This window comes from Cupressus sempervirens, chromosome 9 (genome assembly GCF_028749045.1).
Source record: "Cupressus sempervirens isolate cs-2001-9-10 chromosome 9, ASM2874904v1, whole genome shotgun sequence".
Lineage (NCBI taxonomy): Eukaryota > Viridiplantae > Streptophyta > Pinopsida > Cupressales > Cupressaceae > Cupressus > Cupressus sempervirens.
The window spans coordinates 654,220,164-654,244,901 of record NC_143126.1 but is presented as its reverse complement, the minus strand read 5'-3'; the positions used below and the strand labels follow the sequence as shown (position 1 = coordinate 654,244,901).

Below are 24,738 nucleotides of genomic sequence, written 5' to 3'. Positions count from 1 at the left end.
TAAGCAATGTCTCATTGTAAAACCAGACTGAGTGTTATATTTCCATAAACTTTTTAATGTCTGAGTTGGTTCCTTATGATATTCCATGCTTATATAAATCTGACTGTATCTTGTCTTTATTAAGCTTGCTGCATGATTACTTTGCTGTGATTTGATGTACCTAACATATCAGTATTACGAACCTTGTAAACATTAAATCGCATATGCTGATCAGTGATGGTTAGATTGCATTATGATTGTTAAACTCCAATACATTAAGTCATTTAATTAACAGCAGTCTCATGCATGTCAACCGTTTGGTAAAATTCCTCGGTTAGAATGTCAATTTTTCTTCAGATTCAAGGAGGAATATTACACAAAATTAGCCATTAACACTTAAATGTTTGGACAACCACTTCTATTTTATATAATAATCATTAAAATGGTTGCAACAACTATCTCATGCCCATCTTTCTGATATTAAATAGATGATTGCCATCATGATATATGAGAGCGAAATCAGATTATGTGGCATGACAGAAACAATTGATCTAATTTGAACCAGAAAAGGATGCTGGCATTGATTTGACCATGGAAGGAAACATCACCATAAATTTGTTGCACATAAATTTCGTTGATTGACAAAGTTCTCAAAAAAGTTCCTATCTGCACAATTTTCTATATAGAATAGCAAGAATGCAAAGGACAATTTCAACCTTAGATGACCATCTGGTAAATGACAACCAAATTTCCAAGAACAAAAAATAGTGTGAAAATGACTAAGTACAAACCATAAGGCTTCGGAGGTAATTCATGTCCTTAAGATCAGAGCAAATATCCCACAATGTCTGATAGCCCGCATGGCGTCGAGCAAGAGCAATTAAGGATTCTGAAATGCTTCTCAGTATTTCTTGCCTTCTTTGTTCTTCATCATCACCAGCATCAGCATCCTACAAATAGAATGAAATATTAAAAATTTTAGAACAACAAAATTTGACCACAGAGTAAATAACAAAGAGAGCCACAGAAAGGTTCCTGAACATTCAGGAAAGACAGATTGCAAAGTTATGTAAAAGATTGAGTTCTGTGGAATCTTATCTACAAACTAAACACAATATTTAGAAGTGGACATCTCAGGAAGAACTTTATTTCATTTATCAAGTCAAAAGCAACAGGAAAGGCCCTTTACTTTGTTTTACGATAAACACTACTGACAATATATCAGCATTTGTTTGATAAAACTTGTCCTTCGCATCTAAACTCAAAAGTTAATGATCAACATTCAGTAACACTAAAGACAAGATAAAAAGTAAATATTCAAGAGGGAACCATTCTTTCCATGTGCCTAAACAAGATCCCTATCTTTCAACAGAGTTTCCATATACTAATGCACATCATATGTTACTTATATCATGTTTCCCACTGAACAAAACAGTGAAGGATTTTTTCTTTGCAAAACCCAGATTTTGACAAGGAAAGTGAGAAAGTCATTCAATAATATCATGTGTAGGAGAAATTTTAAGCTTGAAAGTTAAAAGCCTAGCTTTATACTATGATCACCATATTAAAGGTGAGGAGAGAGACAACGGGGAAATGTACTGGAAGGTAATAATTTTATAGTTTCTCACTTTTTCATTTATCATTCATTTTATGTAATATTGCATCTATCAAAAAGTTTACTCAGCATATTAGGATTAATTAATATTTCTTATCTAAGAAACGAATTAGAGGTGTTCACCTTAAGTTGAGGTAAATTGACATCAATTGGCAGTAATTAAGCACCACCTCTACTCAACAAAAGCCATCCCTGTCTTAGTCAGATTTGGTTAACTAATCCACTGATTAGCAAATCAACTCTTGCGTAATGTCCCCATTTACAATATCTTGAAATCAAGGAACAATTAACTTATCTTTCCTCTCTAAGTCTATCAAATGCTTACTTTTTAACAAAGTGAAGTCATATGGCTTATCAATTACTATTTAATATTAGAGGGGATAATGATATGCCTGATATGAATGATATCACAATCAATCTATATTTCTTTCAGCAGTACTTTGCTATAATTTATGGGTAATTTGATTATGAAAAAACATAGATATCAATAGGAGCAATATGTTGCTGTTTCAGATCAATACTGAAATGGTTGCAACTCCCTTTCTCTTTAACTGACTGCTCTCTGATTTATAACAAACGTGAAGGTGACAACTCTCCAGGATACTAAAAGTCTCTTTCAAATAAATCACATCATGGTTCTCTAATGTTAATCATAGTCCCTTTATGTCCTAATATTGAAATCGCTGCTTTTGTATATAGATATGTATAGCTTGGCAATAGTGTTCAGTGAATTCTATTAATATCGGCTAGTAGATGTTGTCCGTTCCTCAATAATCTTTAGTTTCCTGGTTTAGATTTGATTGAATGGTTCCTACTCTTATTTGTGTTTCACGAATCACAACATCATGTCCAGAAAAGGTTACAAGTATGCTGAGTACTCAAAAATGATAAAACAATGAAAGCACATATTGTTAAGGTTGTAGCTTCTGTCAGATTGATTTTATCACGAGTTACCTTGTTGATGCTAAATCATCTTTAAGATAAATATCTTATATATAATATATATTGTATATGTAATATTATACATATTATATATATTATACATTATATGTTATTACATAGTAATACAATAATATATTACATATATTCTTAAAGATGATTTATACATATGGTTATTTATATTAACTAATGATGATTAACTATAGAGACATGTCTCTTCCTCTTATATTTATGAGTCTTCAAATCTGCATTTGGAAGACATCAATCACATTGGTAATGTTAGTACACTTCCAGCAAACGATCCATGTTAACACATCTAAGTAAAACCCTAACCTCTTATTTGAATTGACAATAAATATAGTGTATAGAGACTTGCAAGCCTTTGGCATTAGAGGATGCTCAGTGCAGCACACACTTCCAAATGTCTACCAAAATCTATGTGACTAGACTTCTACCAAGACAACTATTCCTTAAGGTCAAGCCACTCTAAAACCAGCACTTCATTTATGGCAAAGACTGATTATTTCCATGTTACAGAAATGCTTGGAATGAATTATTATATCAAAGAGATAGAAACTGTCTGAAATGAACTATGTTAAGGGCCTACAATTGCCTCATCTCTTCATGCACCTTAGTTTCTTCCAAACACACAGGTGTCCCATAATGATGTGCAATTTAATGGCTCTGCTCATCACCAACTAGCTCCCGGAGATCTGTATTGTCGATGAGCACACCTTATATGTCTCACTGACTTTTCCGCTCCAATATCAAAGCATAGCATATATGTCCATATACGATACTTATCATATCTAAACTCAAAAGATAATGTTCACTCTGAATATTTCAATAGACTCCCATCATTAAACTCAAAGCCACAATAAAAGTATTCAACTGGAAAGTAACTTCAGCAATTAAAACATTATCTTCCCTTCTAAAGGATTATTTCAATAAAATTCCAATAACCATAAGTTGTGGCTCAACAATAACAATCACATGTGAATCGAACCACTTAATACATCCCGACACCGATTCTGATTCCTATTTCCCTTTATAGTTTATACTTTTACCTCCTAAAGATCATGCCTTTTGGAGGAACTGTCCAATAGTAATATATTATGTTATATTAGTTATAGATTATAATATAATATGTATTAGTTTATTTATTCATTTATATTGAAATCATATTAGATTATTCATTTATTAATCTATTTTTATATTTAATATTATTACTTTTACTTTATTATTATTTATTATTAAATCCTATTCAAAATAGGGACATCACACCTTGACCTTTAAGACCAAGTTAATGCACCTACTGATTGGAGTCACTCAGTTTGAACAAATCAAATTTAAATATGATCTGCTTAAGTCATTCATCTCAAATGCCTATATATATTTGCAAGTAGTTGTATGTCTTACATCTTTTTAACATTCTCACTTATGCAACAGAAAAGTAAACATTCTATATTATTTGACTGGTTTCTCCTAGCTTGTGTAACATGTCTCTTCACACCTTGATTCTATTAAGATCTGCTCCTACTGAATGTGGATTGCTAAGTGAATTTTTTTCCTTGATTGATCATTCAATTGTTGTTGAATGATTGATTGATTGATTAAGTGAATTGTTTTGATTTCATGATTCAATGTTTCGGTAAGTTGTGATGAAGTAATTGTTAATTAGATTATTGAAAAGTGATGATATAATCAATCCTAGTTTGATATATTTGTGGACAATAATAGAATGAAAATTGATTTGATAGAGTGATGCTTAGTTTCTCGATCCCAAGATGAAGAGATGATTGATGTGGACTTGATGACTATTTGTTTTCCTAGTTAATTGTTTGCTTCACTTTTTGCGGGATTAAATATTGAGGGATGAAGGATTTGTTTTGATGGATTTGTGAGTGATTATTATTAAGTCCTCCTTCAATGCTTGGAATGAAAACTTCTTTATACTTCATTTGTGAAAAGGCCAGCTACTTTCATAAGAATTAGGAAACCATTTTTCATTGTTGCCTTTTGAGTATAATATATTATTCCCCATATTGATCTCCCTTGGATGTCCTCCTCAAACGAAACCTTCTCCCATTTAAATCTTCCAATGTGACGAAGAGTCGCTAATCTTCATCATTCCTTCCCTTTCTAATGGTCACAACCTTCCATAATTGCTAAAGTTAACGTAGATGCAATAAAGATCTTTCATATCTATAATGATTTGCAGTAAAGTTCTCAGAAACACTATTGTGAAGATGAACTATTCCAATCATATTTTGGTCTGCACTGTCATATGTTTCTCTCATCTTCAGACACTTGGTTTGAAGTTTTTTGTATGTAATATGAGTTCAAGTCTTCTAGTGGTATCGTGTAGCTCATGTTTTTGGTATCGATGTTTTCCTTATTCTTTTTGTTATTGTGTGTGAATTAGGCATCGATCATGGTCGACATTGTCATCAAACAATGCCTTAAGTTATGTCTCTAGGATCTTATCCAGCTCAAAAAAGTTCTTGCTATTTCTTGACACCTATTCTCCTCATCAATGTTGTTGAATCTCATGATAACTTGGCACCGTCACTAGATGAACTAACATCACTTTGGGTTTTGTTGACACAAAAGTCTGCACCCCTGCCCAATCCATTATCCCCGAGCAACCCTATGTAACATGGAAACAATCTCAAAAGTGCGGGACTTTGCAATTAGAGATTAAATCTTCGAAGAAGGTCGGTTTCCTCACAATCTGGGTGCACCTAACTAAGACTTAGAAGGAAAAGGGAGAAGGAAACAAAATTTAAAAAGCTGAAGGGGAAAAGTGGTGATGTACCAAATAGATTGTTGATCTACTTCTTTCCAATAATCACACTAATATCCAATAGACTTCACAAGACATACCACTATCTGTATTCTTTCAATCTTAACATCATAGAAAAGCCAAGAAATAACATAACCATGCAAGGAAAACACAGATTCACTTAACAAATAAGTTAATTATAATGAACATGTACATAAGGTGTTGCAATTGTCAAAATACATCCAGGAGAATGAGGCATCAAAAGTTGCACAATTTTAATTAGCCGAGAATGGATGAGACCGTAGCAATTTCTATTGAATAAGAGGCAAAAGCACTTACAGAGGATAAATTTGCAAAAGATCAGAAAAAATAAATTCCAAGAATAACAACAAAACTTGCCTTTGCAGGGTGCAAGCCTAACCTAGACATTGTTAGAAACAACGGTCCACGAAGATAACTGGGGGGGTGAATCAGTTATCAAACAATTAAAACATTTATCTTCTTTAAACAACCTTAACCATTCAACCAAAGTAAACAGCAACCATAATAAGATGCACATATACAATTACACTAGATATGTTGACTAGGGAAACCCTTGATCAGAGAGAAAACCCCAATGGGAATGATGCCCACAAGATGATGTACTAATATAAATATTCCTTGTTAGAGGATGGACCCTATTAGGAGTCTATTACAACATTTAGTACATAGAGTCCCTGATAGGAGACTTTCAATTCCTGTTAGGGGATTCCAACCCTATTAGGAGTTGTGCCAACCCTGTTACAATGTATGCAAGAAGAGCCCATTGCCCAAACATGCAATTTCAAATGCATGAAGAGCTCACTGCTCAAACATGCTATTTACTATTTTGTTCTTCTTTCCGTTGTTCTGTCAATTGAACCAATCACTGTCAGTCCTTGTATCCATATATCAAACCTCGGATCACTCAGCAAAAACCTAGGCAATGAAGTTTCCTTCACTTCCGCATTACTTTGCTCAACTTCGCATTCCGCTCTTACTGCTGCTTATCACCAATCATCAACCATGTCATATGATAAAGGAAAATGTCCTTCCTTTATACCGAGTCCATAAAACGATTCCCTGAGTTGGCTATTAGACCTTCTCAATTAATCATTATAGGACCACATTAAGAACACATTACACTTAGCGATAACATTAATTTTCTGCCTTGCAACTTGAATATCTTTCTGTACACACAATATTATGACGACCGATCTTAGCCACGTCATCACCAACATGTCTTCTTTAGATCCTCAACCTCAATTCTCAGAATAACAACTCCTGTAAGAGATATAACAAGTTTACCAGAACATGCCTCTGTAAACTCTATCTCAAAACAGACATCACCAAAACTTACATAACTTATTGCAAACTTATCATTTCTTCTTCCGATGTTAACTGCATATACTAGATACTCAAAAATATCTCCCATAACCTCAGATAGTTAGAATACTCAACTAGTAGTACGTACCAACTTGATCTTTCCACTGTTCTTCTGTCAGATACCACAGAAAACTACTATGTTAACATCAATGACAAACTCAGTCATGAATGTAAGATATCATCATAGTAACATATCTACAATACACCCCCATAGGAATATCATCAGAATTCATGCTTCCAACAATCTTGCAACAAACTCCCCCTTTGGCATTGATGGCAACATAGATGAAAAACATCTAGTTCTAAGAATACCAACAAAAAGAAACTGTTCATCTTACTTTTCAAATCCTCTTCCTCAATCATTCTCCCCCATTGATGTACCTCAATGTGCTTTCCGTCAAACTGTCATTCCATGTTGTGCTTCTTCCAAACTTACTATACTCATGCCAAGCTTCTCCAACTGTCATGTTGTACATGTTTTCCCATGTTATTTTTCATGCCGAACATCTCCCCCATTGACATCAATGTCAAAGGTTTCAGCAACCAACTTTACTACATCAAACTCTGCAACAACTTATTCTTGCTTAGCTCAAGTGTCAAAAGACATTGTTCAAAACAATATCCAACAAGAGTCCTAGATGACTCTGTCCATCGCAGATACTCCCCCATACAGGAAGCATCAGCATTTAGTCCAGACAACAATGGTGCTTTATTACACTGGATTGATGCACTCTTGCATCTTCTACTTTGATGTAGGAAGGGGCAGAACCCAAAGCATACCTCGCAAATACTCAAAAGTCTCATTGGTAAGAGGCTTAGTGAATATATTTGCAATCTTCTCTTTAGTGCTCACATACTCCAATCTGATTTCCTTTTCTGCAACTTTCTCTCTCAACATGTGATACTTAATAGAAATGTGACTAGTCCTCGAATGCAACACTAGATTCTTAGACATATTTACCATGCTTGTGTTGTCACAATGTATGACAACAAGTTCACTGATTTCTATCCTTATATCCTTTAGCATATATTTCATCCAAACAACTTGATTGTAATTGTTTGCTACTGCAACATAGTCTACTTCCACTGTACTTTGTGATGTACAATCCTGCTTTTTGCTTAACCAAGAAACCAATCTTCCTCCAAGAAAGATGGCTTCACTACTGGTGCTCTTTCTTTCATCCATATTGCTTGCCCAATCAGCATCAGTATAAGTACTTAAAAGTAAAATCATTAGATCTGTCATACCACAATTTGAACTCAGAGGTTCCCTTCAGATATCTAAATATCTTGATAGCAATATCACAATCTAAAAATACTGTTAAATGCTACATAATGTGCTTCTCTAGGATCAGCTTGGAATCTTGCAACAATTCCAACTGCATTTTCTATATCCTATCTTGTGTGAGTCAGATATTGCAATCCTCCAATCATAGATCTATACTTCTGCTCAACAGTAGGTGTCTCATCCTTAGTAGATAACTTTTCTCCAGTTACCATAGGTGTTCCAACGGGTTTGCATGTTTCCAAACCAAACCTTTTCAGCAAATCCTTCAAGTACTTAGTCTGAGAAATAAAAATTCCTTCTTTATTCTATACAATCTATAATCCAAGAAAGTATTTCATTTCTCCTATCATACTCATTTCAAATTCTTTCATCTCTTTTGCAAACTTCTCAATTTCTTCATCATTTCCTCAAAATATGATATCATCAACAAATATTACCAAAATCATCAATTTTTTTCCAATAGAAATTATTGTCTGCCATACCTTTGCTATATCAAATGCTTGTCCAACCTTGCATACCAGGTTTTGGGTGCTTGCTTCAAGCCATACAATGCTTTCCTCAATCTGCATACTATGTCATTGTCATCTGTCAAAGGATAACCTTCAAGTTGCTCAATGTACACTTCTTCAAGTTCTCCATTCAAAAATGTTGACTTGACATCCATTTGATACACTTTGAATTTGTTTTGTGCTACATAGGCTAAGAGTAATCTTATTGCTTCTATTCTAGCCACTAGAGCATAGGTCTCCTCATAATCTATTCCTTCTTGCTGTGAGTAACCTTTACATACCAATCTTGCTTTGTTTCTTACAACTTGACCTTGTTCATTCATCTTGTTCTTGAATACCCATTTAGTTCCTATCACATTCTTGACTGTTGGTCTGCGAACCAATTCTCGTGTCTCATTCTTTACTATCTAATCCAATTGCTCTCTTAGCTTGTTTCCAATAATCATCTTTACATGCTTCATCTACATTCTTAGGTTCAACTTGAGATATCAAACATAGTTCTTCATTGACTTTGCTTCTTGTCATCACACCTTTATCTTTGGTTCCGATGATCTACTCAGATGGGTGATTTTTTATCATATTTTTTCCTAACGTAGGAGTTGTTATCTCAACTTTTGGCTCCACTGAAGGTTCCAAGCTTTGTTCCTACCTTGACTCTCCTTCATTCTTTAAATCATTGTTAGTCTCAAGAAATACTTATCATTCTTTGGCTTAGTAACAACATCATCATCTGAATTGTAATCAACTATTCTCTCTTGTATTCTGAATTTCTCATCAATTCACGTTTGCACTTTCCATAATAAAATTTGTTCTCTAATTATAACATCTATAAGCCTTGGTTTTCAATGAATAACCAAGAAACATACCTTCATCACTTCTAGCATCAAACTTACCAATATAATCATCTCTTTTGATATAACACTTACTCCCAAAAATTCTGAAATACTTAACTGTAGGTGAGTGACCAAACCACAGTTCATAAGGGGTCTTGTTTGTGTCTTTCCTGACTTGCACTATGTTCATAGTGTAGACTATTGTATTCACAGCTTCTCCCCAACACGTCTTCGATACCTCATTCTCAGCTAACATAGCTCTTGCAACTTTTATAACTGACCTGTTCCTTCTATCTACAATGTCATTCTGTTCAAGGGTTCTTGGAGCTAATAACTGTCTTTTGATTCCATTTTTTCCACAAAACATGTTAAAACTCATTTGAAGTAAATTCTCCTCCTCTATCTGATCTTAAACATTTAATCTTCATACCAGATTCATTCTCAACTCTATTCTTAAATATTTTAAACTTATGAAATGCCTCAGATTTCTCTTTAAGAAATGCAACCCACATCATTCTAGAAAAGTCATCAACTAGAATCATAAAATACATTTCACCATAGAATCTTTTAGTCTTCATAGGACCACTAAGATCTATGTGTACAATCTCCAATTTTGCTGTAGTAGTAAACTTCTTTCAAGATAAAGAAGTTTTGTTATGCTTTGCCAACACACATTCCTTGCTAATTCTGTTAGTAGGCTTTACAATCTTAAGCAAATCTCTAACTGCAAACATACTACTAGTCTTCACAATACTGTCAAAGTTTATATGACAAAATCTCTTCTGCCATAACCAATTGTGAGCTACCTTTGCAACCAAACATGTCATTTCAATAGAATTCAATTGAAATAGATTACCTCTAAATCTTCTTCCTGTTCCAATTACCCTTCCATCTTTATCTCTAATCATGCATATTTTCTCTGTGAATTGCAATTGATAACCTTTGTCCACTAGTTGTCCAACACTCAAAAGATTGCGCTTTAAACCATCAACAAAATATACATCCTCGGTGTTAATTTTCCCATCAACAGTTATAAATCTAATACCTTTAACTTGGCATGTTGCACTGTTTCCAACTCTGGCAATGCCTCCATCTTGACTTTTGAAGTCAACAAACTTGTTCATATCACTAGTCATATGATGTGAACAACCATTGTCAATTATCCAATTAGATTTCTTCTCAACCTATGACACTAAAACTACTTTCTCTGGACTTTCTTCTTTAATTGCCACAAATCCAATTTCATCATCACTAGCACTTAATGCTTGTTCATCAAAATCATTATCTTCATTTGCATACAAACATTCTTTATCTCTTCTAGGTTTGTAATTTCCCTTATGCTTTTTCTCTCTTTTACGACACTAAGATGCATAATAACCATATTCATCACAAGTCCAACATTTAAAGATTTTCTTACCTCATTTTTCTCGTTTTACCAGAACGGCTAATCCTTCCTCAATCTTTCTGTCTTCCTCAGATTTGTTGCTGCTAGCAAAATCTCCTCTAGCACTTTTGCTCCTTGATAAATAAGGTCAAATGTTCAAAGCACTGAAAGTTGTCTCTGTTCTGGTCAATTCTCCGGACTGTCTAAACTCATTCTCAACTGCTTCAAGTCTTCCACGCAATGACTCCTTTGTGAAATCTTTGCTACAAGATATCAACAACTGTATCATCTGAACTGCTGACTTAAATGGTGGTGTTAGAGTCTTCAATATCGTCCATATAATCTCATCATCTTCTTTGGTTCCTCCTTGAGATTTAATACCTGCAGTAATTTCTGATATCCTGCCTATATATGTTCTTACAAATTTATCTTCCATCATCTTAGCATCTTGAAATACACAAATCCAACTTTGTAGCCTCAACTTCTTAGAATGTGCATCACCTTCAAAACTATTATCCAAAGCTTTCCAAATCAAATGTGAAGTAGCAAGTGATTTTACCTGATTGTGTTCAATTTCAAGAAGTGCAGTCAATATTGTTTCTCTAGCTCTCATGTTGCACATAAAAAGATCTCTTTCATCCTTGGTACAATTTTCCAAATCCTTTTCCACAATGATTGTCTTCGTTGATTTTATCAAGATCCAATATCTCGGACCCATACACAACAGATGTGTCTTCATCTTTTCCTTCCAGTTGTCATAATTTGTTCCATCAAACTTCGGACTATCTTTCCTGAACATGCTTGGCGTGGATCTCCCAAAGTCGTTAAACTTTATCTTCAAGGACCTGATGCTCTAATACCAATTGTTAGAAACAATAGTCCAACAAAATAACTGAGACGGGGAGGTGAATCAGTTATCGAACAATTAAAACATTTATCTTCTTTAAACAACTTTAACCATTCAACCAAAGTAAACAACAACCATAATAAGATGCACATAGACAATTACACCAGATATGTTGACTAGGGAAACCCTTTATCAGAGGGAAAACCCCGGTGGGAATGATGCCCACAAGATGATGTACTAATATAAATATTCCTTGCATGTACTAATATAAATATTCCTTGTTAGAGGATGGACCCTGTTAGAGTCTATTACAACATTTAGTACATAGAGTGCCTATTAGGAGACTTTGAATTCCTGTTAGGAGTTGTGGTACAATGTATGCAACAAGAGCCCACTACCCAAACATGCAATTTCAACTACAAGAAGAGCTCACTGCTCAAACATATAGTTTACTATTATGTTTTTTCCTTTGTTTTGTCAACCGAACCAATCACTGTCAGACCTTGTAGACCAGGTCACCAACCTCGGATCCAAATATCAAACCTTGGATTAGTCAACAAAAACCTCAGCAATGAAGTTTCCATCACTTCTGCACTGCTCTGCTCAACTTCGCATTCCACTCTTACTACTGCTTATCATCAATCATCAACCATGTCATATGATAAAGGAAAATGTCCTTCCTTTATTCTGAGTCTATAAAACAATTCCCTGAGTCGGCTGTTAGACCTTCTCAATTAATCAATATAGGACCACATTAAGAACACGTCACACTTAGCGATAACATTAATCTTTCGCTTTGCAACTTGAATATCTTTCCGTACACGCAATATTATGGCAAGCGATCTTAGCCACATCATCACCAACATGTCTTCTTCAGATCCTCAACCTCAATTCTCAAAATAACAACTCTAATAAGAGAGATAAAAAGTTTACCAAAACATGGCTCTGTAAACTCTATCTCAGAACAAACATCACCAAACTTACATAACTTCTTCCTGACTTATCATTTCTTGTTTCGACGTTAACTATAATGTCCCCATTTTAGCAGTTGACCAAGTGTGTGCGCGTTAGCCTTGTTCTACATGGTCCCGAGGGCTAACGAAGGGTTTAATGGGATCCTAGAGTGTTTTGGCCTAGTTATTTCCAGTTTGGGCCAAAACGAAGTTGATTTACTCAGTTTCAAGCATACTTACTATTTTTAGTAAGTCGGCAGGACACAATGCAAGTCAATTTTGGTGATTGGATTTGATACTCCTCGGTGAGAGCTTTCCGATGAGCTATCACTCGCATTATTCGAAGTCCGATTGCTAATACATTTTAATGCCTGAAGTTTTATTAAAGTAACGTCTAATTTAATTGTAAAATATTAAAGTGTTACTTTAATATTTATTTTATGGGGATGTGTACCCAAGAGAGACATAAGGGGTATTTTAATATATGTTTTATATATTACACATCTTTTATCCCACATTGCCCATATGAGTTGAACGGACCCTTGGAAATAGAATAAAAGGAAGCATTTGTGGCTTCATTAGACAGGTTGAATATGAGAAGAAATTGGTGTGTGAGTTGCAGCTCCGTTCTTGGCATTTGAGGACGTTTATCCTCTTTTGTAACATTCTAGACGTCATTCCCTTAGAGTTTGGCCTTTGGAATTCTTTGTTATCGGCTTCATTATCAGGCAGTTTAGTTGCATTTCCAGCTACAGGCAGATTTGGTATTTTGCTCATATCTTCTTCACTACTTCTCCGACACTTATGCCGCTTTAAGGGAATGATATTACGAAGGTAGTGGACTGATTAAAGGACAAAGTACTGTAGCAGCACTGTTCATGCAACACTATTCACGCGGCACTGTAGCAGCAAGTTCGAAAGCATGGGCTAGGGTATTATGTCAATAATACTGAAGTAATTAGTGAGTTGATAAATCTGCCATGTATTTGGTTTTATGAATTCTGAAAATAACATTTTATTGGCAGCAGTTCATTTCCACTCTGCATATTATTGTAGTTTCTTTCTTGTTTATGTTGTATGATACCAATTCCATGCACAAAACACAACAAACAAATTAACGTTTGATTTCCGGAGTTATAAGGGGTTTAACACATTAAACGAAGAAATAAGAGGTTGAATGCAAACTGTTTGACATAATTCCTTTCAGCAATTTGGTTTAGTTTTTTGGGACATTCAGGGGTGCCCATTACATTAACTGCATATATTAGATACTCAAAAGTATCCCCCATAACCTCAGATAGTTAGAATACTCAACTAGTCGCCCGTACCATCTTGATCTTTCCGTTGTTCTTCTATCAGATACCACTGAAAATTGCTATGTTGACATCAATGACAAACTTAGTCATGAATGTAACATATCATCATAGTAATATATCTACAATACTCCCCCATACGAATATCATCAGCATTTATGCTTCCAACAATCTTGCAACAAATCCAACCTTGAGTTAAAACTCCAACCAAGTGGAGTTGCGTTGCAGACGAGAGCAATAACTAAGTATCAAAGAAATCTGATCATGAAGTGCAATCGTTGCTAGAAGTGATAGGATGAGAACGAAATATGTGCACCGAGGCGTAAGAGATCAAATCACTGAAATTTGATCATTTCATGCATTGAAGAGGCACGGATTGCAATGGCGTTGTGCCGATCAAAGCCCAAGAAGTAGCTGGGCATTGAAGAACTAGCCCTGATGGCATACCAAGGACAAACAAAGCTATCGGAAAGGATAACATGCAGAGTTTACCGCGGGGGAATTTGATTTTCCCAAAATTTGAACGCTGACACATTGATGAAGGTCTCCTATATTTCCAACGGACGATTGAGACGCAACTAAGAGACCCCAAGATGCACTGAATCCAATGACCGTTGTGGCATTCCAGGCTTTGGAGCCTCGCAGAGACTCTGTGGCCTGAAGAAAAGTCGAAATGGGGATACTTCACAACATCTCATGCCCTGTCATTGGACAGAACGGACGACGATATTTATATCTTTCATTGAAACTCCACCGTTGATCTGCGCGTGTACATTGGGCTAACTTAAGGGACGAAAATGGGACCCTCTACCATGTGGCACAATTTTGGACCATAGAGCCTCGCAGAGGTATTGTTGCATGAGGAAACTCTGGAATGGAGACGCGTTGCAGCATCCCGCGCTTTCGTGAAAATGTGCAAATAGCTCACGAAAATACAGGAGCCATTAGATCTGCAAGTCGGTCAGCCCGCAAAGAACAAATCGAGTTAACATGAAATGTTAGCTACCGACCTAGAACGATGTTAACCCAAAACAAAGAATCCAACCCGCTAAAAACCTCTCAAATCGGTTATCAATGTCGGGCTGAATGGGGGGCACAAATGGTCAACATTCTTGGCTACGCAGAGGGGATGCTTGACTGCTAAGCATAAATCAATGGTCTTAAGCAATCCATTGGGCATGGAGGCACTACCAAGAAATGTCACATTATCCCACCTACAACTTCACAAATCTATAACCAGCAAAAAACAAAAGCTTCGAGGAGTTCCAGAAAGAGAAAAAATGCGCTGGTGCACTTCTTGGAAAACAAGAAAACTACTCTAATATGTACATAAAACCTTTAACCTTGTCTAGAAGCATAGTTTAAGGTGAAACCCATTGACTGGGATTGGAAGAATTTAACCATCATGCTTAGATAGCTTAAAAGTGTTGACCTCTTTGCAGCTGGTGATAATATATGGGCCACTCCACATAACATCAAATTTGGAGTGCCTACCAGGCTAAGTTCTATCAGCATTCCACTTGAGGACAAGGTCTCCTTCCTTGAAGATTCTAGTCGTAGCCTTCTTGTCAAAGCTTCTTTTGACCTGCTGCTAATGTACTTCAAGTTTATGCATAGCTTGTTGTCTTTTTTCTTCAAGTTCCATTACTTCAGCTAGCCTGACTATCATAGCATCATTATCGACTAGCTCCAATTAATGAGCTTGTTCAAGAGAGGGAAACTCGAGTGAAATAGGAACCTTTGTTTCCCTTCCATATACTAGCATGAAAGGTGAGTTCCCAATTGCTCTCTTGGGTATAATTCTATCAGCCCAAAGGGCAGTCCTCAACTTGGCATGCCAACACCTCTGATTATCTTCAATTGTCCTCTTTATTATTCTGATGAGGTTCTTGTTGGAGGATTCAGCCAAGCCATTTCCTTGGAGATAATAATTTGAGGAAGTATTCAAATATATTCCATGTTCAACAGCCCCAGAGCATATATGAGTTCCAACAAAAGACTTAGCATTATCTAATATGATAGTTGAAGGAACACCAAATCTGGTCACTATTCCATCAAGGAACTTAACCACTGAAGCCTTTGTTGCATCTCTCAAATCTATGTCCTTTGTCCATCTCGTTAAGTAATCTGTGGCTGCCAAGATCCATTTGTGACCAGAACTAGAAGGTGGGTTTATTGGACCAATGAAATCCAAACCCCATTGAGCAAAAGGTTGATCTACTTGAATAGGATGAAGAGGAAGGGCAGCCAATCTTTGTTTTCTTGAGAAGAACGCACATTTCTCACACTTCCTCACCCACTTATGAGAATCATTGAATAAGGTTGACCAATAATAACCAACCCTCATTATCTTCATTGTTGTAACCCTAGCTGAGAAATGACCACCAGTAGAGCCATCATGGAACTATTTTAACCTGCTAACCTGATCTGTATTGATGCACCTCAGTAGGATTCCATTAGAATCCTTTCTAAAAAATATTTCATCCACCAAGACATAAGGAATAGACTGTAATCTGAATTGTCTTCTCTTAGCCCTATTTAGGCCTTGTGGATATCTCCTTCTACCAAGAAGAAAGTCATGTCGTGCGACCAATCATTCTGATTTTCATTCTCTACTAGTTACTCACCTTGTATCAAAAGATGAGACCATTTGCTCACACAATCCTTTGCCTCTCACAAGCTTGGTGATTTTAATATCAATGTCATATTCCATGATCTTGGTAATCCATCCAGCTCTCTTTTCATTGATATCCTTGTTCAAAAGGAACTCCTTTACACTTGCATGTGGAACCAAGAGCTAGACCTTGCTATGGGATAGAAGATGTTTGAACTTTTTGAGAGCCCTTATAACAGCAAGAATTTGCTTCTCTACATAGCTATATCTGCTCTCATAATCTTGAAGCCCTTCACTAAAGAAAGCAATGGGCTGCTCCAAATTCTCCTCATTTAATTGTGTTAGAACAACTGATATAATTGATTCTCCTTCAAGAGAGTAGAGGATTAAATCCCTATCAAATGTTGGGATTGACAAGAGTGGGAGCTAATGCAATTGATTTCTTGATCTCCTCAAAACTAGCCTTCCCTTCCTTGGTCCGAGTGAACATCATATTCTTCTTCAACATGGTTGTGAGAGGTTTCACCATAGAAGCAAGATCAGGGATGAACCTTCTCACGAAGTTGATCCTACCAAGAAAACTCTGCAATCCTTTCTTGTGGCTGGGAAGTGGGAGAGAGAGAATCGCTTCCACCCTTTCTGGATCTATCGTCAGCCGATCTCTTGACACAATATGTCCTAGGAGCTTTCCTTGATCAGTGGCAAACACACACTTTTTTGGATTTATAAACACACCATACTCCCTGCATTTGATGAATACCTACCTCAAATGATCTGCTACATGCATTGAATAAACAATTATATCATCAAGATATATCAGCACTATGTTTTCCAACACACCCTTAAAGGCGATCTCCATTGCTTTTTGAAATGCAGCACTTGCATTGGTTAGTCCAAATGGCATTTTACAATAGGCATAAGTATCCCATTTAGTAGTGAAGGCTGTCTTGTATTGGTCTAAGTCCTGGACTAAGACTTGGTTATAGCCTGAAAAACCATCTAAGAAAGAAAACCTCTCTGAGCCACTAACCTTAGATAGAATTTGTTCCATAGAAGGAAGGGGATGGTGATCTTTAAGGTCCCTAAAATCTACACATAATCTGATTTCTCCATTCTTCTTTCTAACAAGAACAAGATTGGCTACTCATGAAGCATGCTTAATAGGAAAAATGATATTAGCTTCTATAAGTTTGGATAGCTCCTTTCTCATTAAGGGTTCAATCTTAGGATTGACTGGTCTTTGCTTTTGTCTAACAGGCTTTGCATCATGGTTTAAATCTATAGTATGCTGAAATAAGCTTGGGGTCAAACCTTTTAAGTCTTCATATGTCCAAACAATAACATCACTGAATTCTTGACATAAATTAATGAAAACTTCTTGTTCAGTCTCAGTGCATACCTTTCCCAAGTTGAGAGTCTTCCCATCAGCAATAGTGACAAGCATATAGTCATCCCTCCTTGCAGTCAAGTTCAAGTCTCTACTTCTTGCTTGATCATCAGAATTAAATATGCCCTCTAAAGTGACCAAACCTTTAGGCAACTTGTTGGAATTAAGATTCACGATCTGATCTCCATACTGGCTTTGCTGCTTAGACTGATTTTTAGCAGAGAACTCTACTTCATTTTGCAGGAAATTAACAATTTGTAAATCAAAATCAATTACTTGCCAATTCATGCAATTATCTGGGACAGCAGGCCTTACAACAAGTCTGATGTGTTGTTCCTTTGCATCAGTAACATGTTCTGGTATGTCACAGTGGGCACCAATTTTTGCAAGTCTATCAACATGTTTGTTTTTATTTCTAGGAACACTCTAAATATTGAATGCCTAGAAGACCTCAAGTAGATCCCAAACTCTATGTTTATATGATTTGAGAAGGTTGTTCTTGTAATGTCCCTTTTTTCTGGGACATTATTTTTTTGTGTGCCCAGCTCACTTCGCCTAGGTTTCGGAGGCGAAAAGGTTCTTCATGGGGTTCAGTTCGAGATTTGGCCTAGACTTTTCTAGTCCCAGACCCATCAGAGCAGTTTTGATAGGTTGTCCAAATGCTTTCTATTTTTAGTAAGTAAACAGAGCTTAGTATTCTTGATATTCCAGTGTTAATTTGGAAGCGTCTCGCCGAGAGCTTTCCAACGAGCTATTGCATGTGCTTATCTGAAGTCGTTTGATCAGTTATTTTAATGCCTGATGATTATGTGAGTTTTGACTAAGTGACTATTAAAGTTCATTTAATGTGTCATTTTATTTTAAAAAGGTACTATGTCACTTAAGTGACTAAAGGACAAAAGAAAGTGTTTTATCCCACATTGCCTACATGAGCGTGCATCACATTGGGAAAAGTGATATAAGGTACAACAAGCTTCACATAAGGATATATATGATGATTATAATATTCAAGCAAATATTAATCTGGGAGCTGGAAACAGTTGCTGATTATTTGTTTGAGGACGCAAACCCTTGAAGAAACTTTGAAGGTTGGACACAAACCTAGCCTTCTTTCAGGTTTTGTTTATATTTCCGATCTAACTGTTATACCTGTGTATAAGATTGGATTACTTGGATTGCTGCATGTTATTGTATTGCTGTTGTATAATACAGTAACATTCATTGACAAGTATTTGTGTTAATTCCTAGTTTTTATATGTACTTTCTAAATATTGGAAGAATAAAACAAAGTTTTCTGAGCTTTCTCGTATGCATATCTGGTGGTTATAAATCTGGAAATTGTATCAAATATTGGTTTACTGTCGGGTTTTAAATCTGCACTATTTATCCCGGTTCTATGGTAGAATATCCGGAAAGGGATATTACAATTCTTCGTAACATTCTGATTTCTGATTTGATTCACAACCAACTCGTTGTCCCCAAATACTTTCAAGAGCTTTATACCTCTTCTTTGTGCAAGTTGGAGACCTTGGATCAAGGCTTCATAATCAGCCACATTGTTAGTGCAGCTGAATTGGAGTCTATATGAAGAGTAATATTCCTCCGAACTAGGGGAAACAAGCATTACACCAGTACTTGAACCATTTTTGTTCCTTGAGCCATCAAAGAACATATTCCACATTCCATTTGTATCTTCTTTTGCTTTTATGAGTTTGGGAATAGGAGCACCCTCTTTAACTATACAATAAGCTCCAAGGCCTGTCTCTTCAGCTTCTTGTATTGGATCAGTTTGGAAACCATTAGCCCATTCATCTAAAAGATAATCAAGAACCTCTGTTAAGAGAGTAGCATGTTCATGAGTTATGCATTCATCATCTTCTTCATGGGAAATCCATTTCAGTAGAGTGTGCATGCTTATGGCCCGGGGTAGAGTACTCAATGTGCAATTCATATTTATGGGGCTGGGAGTATGAGTTCCTATGTGATAAAGGGCCAACAGTTTTGCCTTTATGGAAGCTTTTGTACCATATCTAGCCCTAAAGAACATGCAGGACCAATCAGATGCAATATAGCCACCAATTTGTGCAGTAAAGTCCCTAGATAGGCAAATAGAAAACTGTGGAGGAAGCTCAACAACTGATATGTCTTGTATAACAGTACAACCAGGACATGCATGTAATGCCATCTTTATATTTTAGAACCTCCTACTGTTGGAACAGAGCTACCATCCAATTGAACAACTCCCTTAGACATTGGTTCATATTTAATACCAAGAAGATCAGCTACACACCTTGGCATCACCAAGCTGCTAGCTCTGGAGTCTATCATACAATTGTGAACCAATTTATCTCCTATAATCAAAGAGCGATAAAAGGGGCAAGGTTTGCTCTTCTTACTTGTCTCTTCTTCCCTTATAGGTTGCACAAAGCTTGTTGCTCCATCCATGGTAGTTGGTCAACTCTGCACTTTGACAGACTTTAATTCTTGTTGCAGCAATTCCAATTGAGATGGCATTGTAAGAACACCCCACATAGGAACACTGATATTGGTCCTCTTAATTTGATCTACAATGTTGAGAGGAGTGTATGTTGACTTGGCTGGAACCTTGGTGACTACAGGGTCTGGTATATGAATGGGAGCAGTATGTGGCTCTTTAGTCTTCTTGTTGTTCTGATTTTGCAATGGAGAAGCAACATTGTGTTCTACATTTACACTTACGGCATGTGGAATAGAATTCAAAGTTGCAGCCTGACTCAATGAAGAAGATTGATCCTCCTCTACAGCTCTCCTTTTGCTCCTAGCATTGTGGGCTATTCCATCATTGCCATCATGATTTATATGGTAGTAATCTTCAGGCTGATAATTCATGAAAGTGCAGTCCCCTTGCTGTTGGGATCGAAAACCAATAGTGGGCTGATTAGCATCATATTGATGCCCTCCTGTTTGCTCTTGTGTAACAAAAGCTTGAGAAGATTCCACTCTATGGCAAATACATTGCTCATATAAAAAGTTACAAACTCAACAATATTCTTGTTCTTGAGCCAAATTATTTTGAGCACCTACCATCCTTACTGGATTTGCACTTGCATTTGTAGGGGTTGCATTACCCATAAGTCTATTTTGGTTATATGGGGCTTGACCATAGTTTGGCTGCCTATTGAGTAGATGACTCTGAAAATTGGGCTGGAAAGGCCTGCAAGGCCTGCTACCTTGAGTTTGTTGTCTCTTTAGAGTCACCAATTCATTCTTCATTTTTTGCATCACTGCATTTTGATCATGAAATCTTTTATCCATATCAGAATTATGATCCTTAATCTTATCTTTATTTGAATTCTGATCATGAAACTTTTTATCCATATTTTGCATCATGGCCTTAATTTCATCTATCCCATTTGAAGATGTGGAAGCTGAGGGAGCAACAACAAGGGGCTGACATGTAGTTGTAGTTGGGATGGAAGCCATTGCATGTTGGTGTGTAGACATGTCAAGAGACAGTGGTATCGGAGGCCTTGGAGCAAACCCCCCAATTTGGATCATAGTATTTTCTGCCATTATGGCAAATTTGTATGCAGCTGGTAGAGTATTTCCTCCCAAGGTGTGCAGTGTTGCAGCAAATTTGCTATTGAAAGCTCTAAGAAAATGCAAGAAAGCATTACCATGGAGAAGCTTTTGCTGTAGCAAGAATTTCATCCCATGTTTTCTGAAATCTATAGTTAAAATCAGCCATGCATTTATGGGGTGCTCTTTTAATTGTAGTTAGTTGCTTCAAAAGTGATAGATGATCACTCTTATCTTTGAAATGCTTACAAAATCTTTTAATTGTAGTTAGTTGCTCCAAAAGTGATAGATGATCACTCTTATCCCAGTTCTGGAAGAGTTGTGTGGCAATCCTCTATACCATTGTAAGGCTTTTCCCTTTAGTGATGAAGCTAAGAGTCTAACAGCAACATCATCCTTTGTAACACCATGTATATTGCAGATATTTGAAACTTCCTGAACATGTTCTATTGGGGAAACTGAAGTTTCACCAGTAAAATCTGGTAGACTTTTAAGAGCAAATACTAGGATATCATGTCTTTGAGCTCAAACAAGAGGACTACCACCATTAAAGGGAGCAAACACATAATTTTTAGGGAGGGCCATGTGAAACAACAATCTATTCAAATGAAATGATGGTACCCTAGGCTGTGATCTATCAACTGGAGGAGTAAAGAGTTCTAGCCAGTGTATGTGCTACTTCTGAACTCCTACCCAGTGATAGAGAAAGTATACTTCTTTTTCTTCTAGGATTTGAAAATGAAAGCTCAAAAAACTGAAAGTTACCTCTAGAAAAAGCCCTTGTGTGAACCTTGGGCATGAATTGCAGCAATTCTAGTCTAAAAACCAAGATGTAGAGATGGAGTCACCAAGTGCTTGAATATGAGCCTCTTGAAGGCTGTAACGCTAAGAGTAACACTATCTTCTCAGCTTAGAAGTTGAAGTTCTTATTTTGACACCAGCAAACCTGTAGACTTCATAGTAAGCTTGAATGTAGTCCCACTGGGCATGCCAAAAACTATTGACACAAAAGTCTGCACTCCTGCCCAATGTGTTATCCCCGGGCAACCCTGTGTAACATGGAAACAATCTCAAAAGTGTGAGACTTTGCAATTAGAGATTGAATCCCCAAAGAACGTCGACTTCGTCACAATCTGGGTGCACCTAACTAAGACTTAGAAGGAAAAGGGAGAAGGAAAAAGAATTTAAAATGCTGAAGGGGAAAAGTGGTGATGCACAAATAGATTATTGATCTACTTCTTTCTAATAAGTGCACTAAAATCCAATAGACTTCACAAGACATACCACTATCTATATTCTTTCAATCTTAACACCATAGAAAAGCCAAGAACACAGATTCACTTAACAGATTAGTTAATTATAATGAAAATGTACATAAGGTGTTGCAATTGTCAAAATACATCCAGGAAACTGAGGCATCCAGGGTTGCACAATTTTAACTAGCTAAGAATTGATGAGACAGCAGCAATTTCTATTGAATAAGAGGCAAAAGCATTTACAGAGGATAAATTTGCCAAATATCAAAAAAAAAAGATCCCCAGAATAACAACAAAACTTGCCTTTATAGGGTGCAGGCATAACCCAGATACAACCTTGAGTTAAAACTCCAACCAGGTGGAGTTGTATTGCAAACAAGAGCAATAATTGAGTATCAGAAGTAATCTGATCATAAAGTGCAATCGCTGTCGGAAGTGACAAGATGAGACCGAAATAAGTGCACCCAGCCCCAAGAGATCAAATCACTGAAATTTGATCATTTCATGTGTTAAAGAGGCATAGAGTTCAATGGCATTGTGCCAATCAAGGCCCAAGAAGTAGTTGGGCATTGAAGAACTAGCCCTGATGGTGTGCCATGGACAAACAAAGCCACCGGGAAGGATAACATGCAGAGTTGACCGAGGGGGGGAATCTAATTTTCCCGAAATTTGAATGCTGACCGTCAATGAAGGTCTCCTCTATTTCCAGCGGATGGCTAAGATGCAGCGAAGAGACACCAAGATGCGTCAGATCCACCGACTGTCGTGCCATTCCGAGCTTTGGAGCCTCACAAAGACTCTACAACGTGAAGAAAAGTCAGAATGGTGACACTTGACAGCATCTCGCACCCTACTGTTGGACAAAACAGACAAAGATCTTTTAATTTTTCATTGAAACTCCATTGTTGATCTACGCGTGTACATTGGGCTGACTTAAGCGTCAGAAATGGGACCCTCTACCACATGGCACAATTCTAGACTGTGGAGCCTCACGGAGGTATTGTTACGTGAGGAAACTCCGAAATGGAGACATGTGGCAGCATCCTGCGCTTTCATGAAAATGGGCAGATAGCTCGCAAAAATATGGGAGTCGTCAAATCTGCAAGTTAGTCAACCCGACCAAGAACAAATCGAGCTAACATGAAATGTTAGTTGCCAACCTGGCACAGTGTTAACTCGAAACAAAGAATCCAACCCGCTAAAAACCTCTTAGATTGGTTATCAATGTTGGGCTGAATGGGGGCACAAATGGCCAACAAGTTCCTTCAATGATTCGTGACTTCATGTCTACCATTCACGTTTGGAGGCCATCGCATGTTTTGTCTAAGTTAGTAACTGCCAATGTTAGCTATTCACTGGAGCTCCATTATGGTTGTGTAACGCTTCTTTGATAGCAATGTAAAATTTCAATCATTCTCAATAGACTTTGTCTACTGTAAGAGAATATGACCTTGTGAGTTTTGATAAGGTTGTTGCATGTCGAGTATTAGAAATAGCTCTGTATGTGAGTAGTAAAGGAGATATTGAGATCGAAGAATTAAAATATAATTTTGTAGCAATGAGTTTTGTAGTGTTATGTATTATCAAATATTCTGATTGAGAGTGATCAAAATTGTTTTGTAAATCACTTCTCAGTTTCAATATTATATGTGAGATACTTTGGTCTATTGTTGTATAAAGTCAAGAATTCAATTTGTGAAGTTCTTTTCAAACTTATTGATTGACTAATTAGTGTCTTTGATCGTAAGCAAGAAGTAATTGTAATTGACATGAGACTCAATAAAAGGATTATCATTTTACGGGCTGAGGTTTTTCACGCTCAAGAGGTTTTTCCCAAGATAAGTCTCATGGTTTCTTTATTACGTTGTGTGTTGCCTTTCGGTTTATTGAAATTGCTATATTCTAGTTCTAAATTTGACATGTTATCAAAGTAGGTCTAAGGAAACGATCCAAAACCAAATTCTTTAAGTTGTATATTTTGTCCTTGTTCTTCTTTCAATTATTTAGTTTCATCTCTCTACAATGGTGAATAAACTGAAAGTAGAAGATAGGTTGAATGGAGCATCTAATTTCA

General features: G+C 36.5%; 1 protein-coding gene across 1 annotated transcript in view; it reads right to left on the bottom strand.

Annotated features, from left to right (window-relative positions):
* Positions 1 to 24,738, bottom strand: part of LOC149540429 (Nucleoporin, Nup133/Nup155-like protein) — a 161,227-nt gene that overhangs the window by 99,561 nt on the left and 36,928 nt on the right. Inside the window, exon 5 of the mRNA XM_089801538.1 lies at positions 771 to 929. Within this exon, the coding sequence (XP_089657664.1) occupies positions 771 to 929 (159 nt within the window). The remainder of the gene's footprint in view (positions 1 to 770; positions 930 to 24,738) is intronic.